Source organism: Limulus polyphemus, unplaced genomic scaffold (genome assembly GCF_000517525.1).
Source record: "Limulus polyphemus unplaced genomic scaffold, Limulus_polyphemus-2.1.2 Scaffold9, whole genome shotgun sequence".
Classification (NCBI taxonomy): Eukaryota; Metazoa; Arthropoda; class Merostomata; order Xiphosura; family Limulidae; genus Limulus; species Limulus polyphemus.
The window spans coordinates 224,083-228,432 of NW_013665619.1; the positions used below are offsets into that span (position 1 = coordinate 224,083).

The following is a 4,350-nucleotide window of genomic DNA, read 5'->3' on the forward strand; positions in this document are numbered from 1 at the left end:
AACGATTCACGCACTTTACTTACGGTGCCTACTGCTCTCTTGACTTAATTATCTATCTCTTTTTCTGTCTATCTGCAACCCTCATCTCGCTTTATTTGCCGGGCTTATATACTGAAAAAGAGGAAGTCTAGAATGCACTCGGGCCTTCATGATCCTTCTAGAAACTCATCACGTGTAACCAGCGTCACGTGACTTCCGCTGTCTTAACAATATCTTTGTTAGCGTATGTTAACAAAAATGCGTTAAAACCTAATAATAAACTTATGTTTGTACATTTAAAATTAAAAAAAAAAAACAGAGTTCTTTAAGCTTGACCATTGAGAAGCTAAGCCAAGAAAGGTATCAGGGCCGTTTTAACAACTTTTTCACTAACTGTCAAATTCTCTAGTTTCGAAACCTTCATTATAAGATCAGGTTTTTAACAGATATATTTCTATTACGTTTTCGTTACATATAACAAAACACTTCTAGCCACATTTTCTAATTAAAGACAACTTGAAATTAAATCATGACTATTGGGAATTTTATTGTTTACAGTTCTAGACTTAAAAAAAAGTTAACATCATATTTTTATGAAAAGCAAGATAGATTTTCTTTAGGAAGGCGGCCCCAGTGGCATGTCTGCGGACTTAGAACGCTAGAAATTGGGTTTCGATACTCATGGTGGGCAGAGCACAGATAGCCCATTGTGTCGCCTTGCGCTTAACTTCAAACAAACCAAACCTTACGATGGCGACTAGTTTACATTTGCGAAAGGAAATATTACCCTACGTTTCATACTTTCCTTCGTGTTCCTTTTTTATTGTACGTGTGCGTGAAAGGTGGAGGTAGACTCCTAAATTAGCACCAGTTTTAGATATATATGTATGGTATTCAAATAAGCAGACAGATAGCTAAAGAAACATACACAGATAAAGACAAACTGCGAGGGTTTGCATCGTAGATCGCTCTTGTGCTAATTAGGAAAACAAATTATAATAGGCCTAGACAGCAAGTTTCATTTTCATAAATAAGTGTTTAAATCAGATTTTGATCATGTTTGATGTTGTTATTTGATATAAATTCCGGCCAAAACTTTATATCACATCCTCACACTTTCCCTTTCCTTCACCTCTATCCTGTGCCACGTACAACCACAAACCTGTTTCGCAGTGCAAGTTTTTACAATCCAGCTGGCGAGGCGTCTACTTTTGTACAAGCTTCAGGGTTCCATCTTTCAAGGTCAGAGTCAAACCGAGGCTCAACGGCGTGATTAATGAGACGATTCGACGCAACATGGCCCTGGACGGAGAGGTAAGTCTGTTTAGATCTAGTCAATATATATATTCGTCTTTTTTCTTTTGTTATTTTATTCAAAATGTATATATTTTAGAGTTAGGATTTGAAATTATTGTTAGATACACTCACCTGAGTGCTTTCTAGAAGATATAGTCATAGTTATATTTAAATATGCTCATCCAAAAGTAGCAGACGATTCATTGGCCATCGCGGACGCTCTTCGCTACGTATATAGTACACCTAGTTGGCTGTCTATCGTGTAAGCGTTAAACTAATTGCAAAAGGTTAAGAACAATCATCTTGCATTTATAAAATATGTAGCGTCTGTAAGTGAAACTTTGAGATGTATTATGAAAATAATTTTTATATACTTTTCGATCTCGAAGAACTGTGAACATACCTGTCGTCATCTACCTGTACATTGATATTTCCTCTACTATTATCTCACTATTTAATCTTCTTCTCATAGTCGTGCTTTCCTTGCTGAGATTTGCAAGTTCCACCGGCTAGGCTGACATTATGTAACATTGCGGTAAAACAAAAGCAGTGTAAAGGTGGTGGTTTCCGACTAAATGCTTTAAGATTGCTTCAGGGCACAAATCAGGATTTTCAAATTGCTAAGATTGTACACTAAAATTCTTAAACATTCCAGGTTGGCTAAAAAAGACGGGTAATTGCTTGGATGTGCCTCATAATAAGGGTTGACACGTGCATCCGAAGGAGAGACTAGATCTTGTAGAATACACTGTCAGACTACGAGATTGTTTATTCTAGAGTAAAGCCACATTGGGCTATCTGCATTCTGTCCACGAATTCTGGATTTTGGCGTTGTAAAGTCTGTAAACTTACCATTGATTTATAAATAATGCTTGTAACACTCGACGAAAGTATAGGTAATTGATAGTTGATAAAAATCATACCTGTTTACTTGTAATAAGGTATTCCTTAAAACGTACTCATAATGTTATGACCCAAAGGACATAGAACTGGAAGCGTAATATGTTTGTTTGTGTGGAAAATGAGTAAACGCAAATTTATGACCAGAAAAATTTATTTTTACATTATAATATGCAAAATTTTATGTTCCGTCTGGTATCTGAATGATGGAACTATTAAATAATATTCAAGTGGATGAAAATAAACAAATATAAAACTAAAATAATTTAGTTTACTTCCATAAAGTTATTGATATGATTAAAATGTTAATACAACCATAAATTTAGATGATTCTGTAACCAAATAATGCTACATGTTGAATATTGCGGACTTTTCAAGTTAAAGGTTCAAAACTTACGTTAAATATTAACTACAAACGAAGTTTTAACTTGTTGAACACGAAGTTGCTAAATTCTCATGTTCCCCTGACCACTGCCTACGTGTCTGTATTATTTTTTAACAGATCTGTTCAAATGTTTCAGAACTGACTCACGAATCACAGACTTATGGAGAAATTAAAATTTAATTATTTATCAGGGATATACATCTAATGAAACTAACAACTCACGTATTGGAAGTTCCACACTTTAACACTAATGTGGTTTCTTTGCTTCCAAGAATTGAACAGGTAAGTTACCGCAATGTAATTAAAATTCCAACCACACCTTCTTTTAGTTTCAGTTTTGCTACGTATCTTTGCGAAGATAAAACAACTTCCTAGATAGACACTAACAATTTGGAAATTAAATCTAAACAAAATTTAACATGTTAAGAATTGTTTTAATTTGCGAAGTCTGTCTTAACTTCTACACCAAACTCAATCATCTTCTCTCTCTCTCTCACACATATAAACTTAAACAGTTTATTCACGAGTGGTGTATACACGTATAACATGCTTGATTACGCCAGAATTATTCGTGCTTTTGAAAAATTCCTGGCATAATCAATACAAATACTACAACAGTAGTGCCTATTGAGAAAATGTATAACACATAATTATAATACATAATAAACAAATATTTGTTTCACAGGCTAACACAAAATATTAAAAAAAACAACAACAAGAAACAGTATTCAATATAATGATGGTATGTTACCGTGTAGTAATATATATCTTTTTATACATTTTGCAATCAAGTATTTTTCTGGCTATATTGCGTGTGATACATATATCTGTTACCGGTGGGTGAGCAGTTAAGTGTATGGAGTTATAACGCAAAAATCCGGGATTCGATTCATTGCAGTGTACAGTACAGAATGTGGATAAAACAGCAAGAATGTATACACACAAACACACATATATATATATATGTATAATGCTTAAATGTATCATAAAATAAACGCAATAACTCTCCTTCATCAGGAGGTAAATGAAAAAAATGCTTAAATTCGTATACTGAGTATGATTTCCTAATACATTTATTTTTATTGTAAAGATAAGCACAAGAATGATGCTGGCTGTGTACGTCTTTTATTATGTATGAACGGATGATAGATATTTCTAAAATAGTTATTGGAGATTCTTTTACTAAAAACTTCGGTTACAAAAAGTATAAACTCATATTATAATAATGAATAAAGTACTGTATTAATGTTATTGTTTTGTGTCCCAGGACAGAGGTGAATAAAGTACGGCATGAATGTTACTGATTTCTGTCACAGGACAGAGGTGAATAAAGTACTGTATGAATGTTATTGCTTTTTTTGTGTCCCAGGACAGAGGTGAATAAAGTACTGTATGAATGTTATTGTTTTTGTGTCCCAGGACAGAGGTGAATAAAGTACGGCATGAATGTTACTGATTTCTGTCACAGGACAGAGGTGAATAAAGTACTGTATGAATGTTATTGTTTTTTTATGTACCAGAACAGAGGTGAATAAAGTACTGTATTAATGTTATTGTTTTTTTTGTGTACCAAAACAGAGGTGAATAAAGTATTGCATGAATGTTATTGTTTTTTTTTGTGTCCCAGGACAGAGGTGAATAAAGTACTGCATGAATGTTATTGTTTTTTTGTGTGTCCCAGGACAGAGGTGAATAAAGTACTGTATGAATGTTATTGTTTTGTGTCCCAGAACAGAGGTGAATAAAGTACTGTATGAATATTAATGTTATTGTTTTTTTGTGTGTCCCAG

The 4,350-nt window shown here is 33.6% G+C and overlaps 1 protein-coding gene across 1 annotated transcript in view; it reads left to right on the forward strand.

Moving 5' to 3' along the window:
- The first annotated feature begins 1,251 nt into the window (after positions 1 to 1,251).
- Positions 1,252 to 4,350, forward strand: part of LOC106478156 — a 101,440-nt gene continuing 98,341 nt past the window's right edge. Inside the window, exon 1 of the mRNA XM_013938680.2 lies at positions 1,252 to 1,293. Within this exon, the coding sequence (XP_013794134.1) occupies positions 1,276 to 1,293 (18 nt within the window). The 5' untranslated portion in view covers positions 1,252 to 1,275. The remainder of the gene's footprint in view (positions 1,294 to 4,350) is intronic.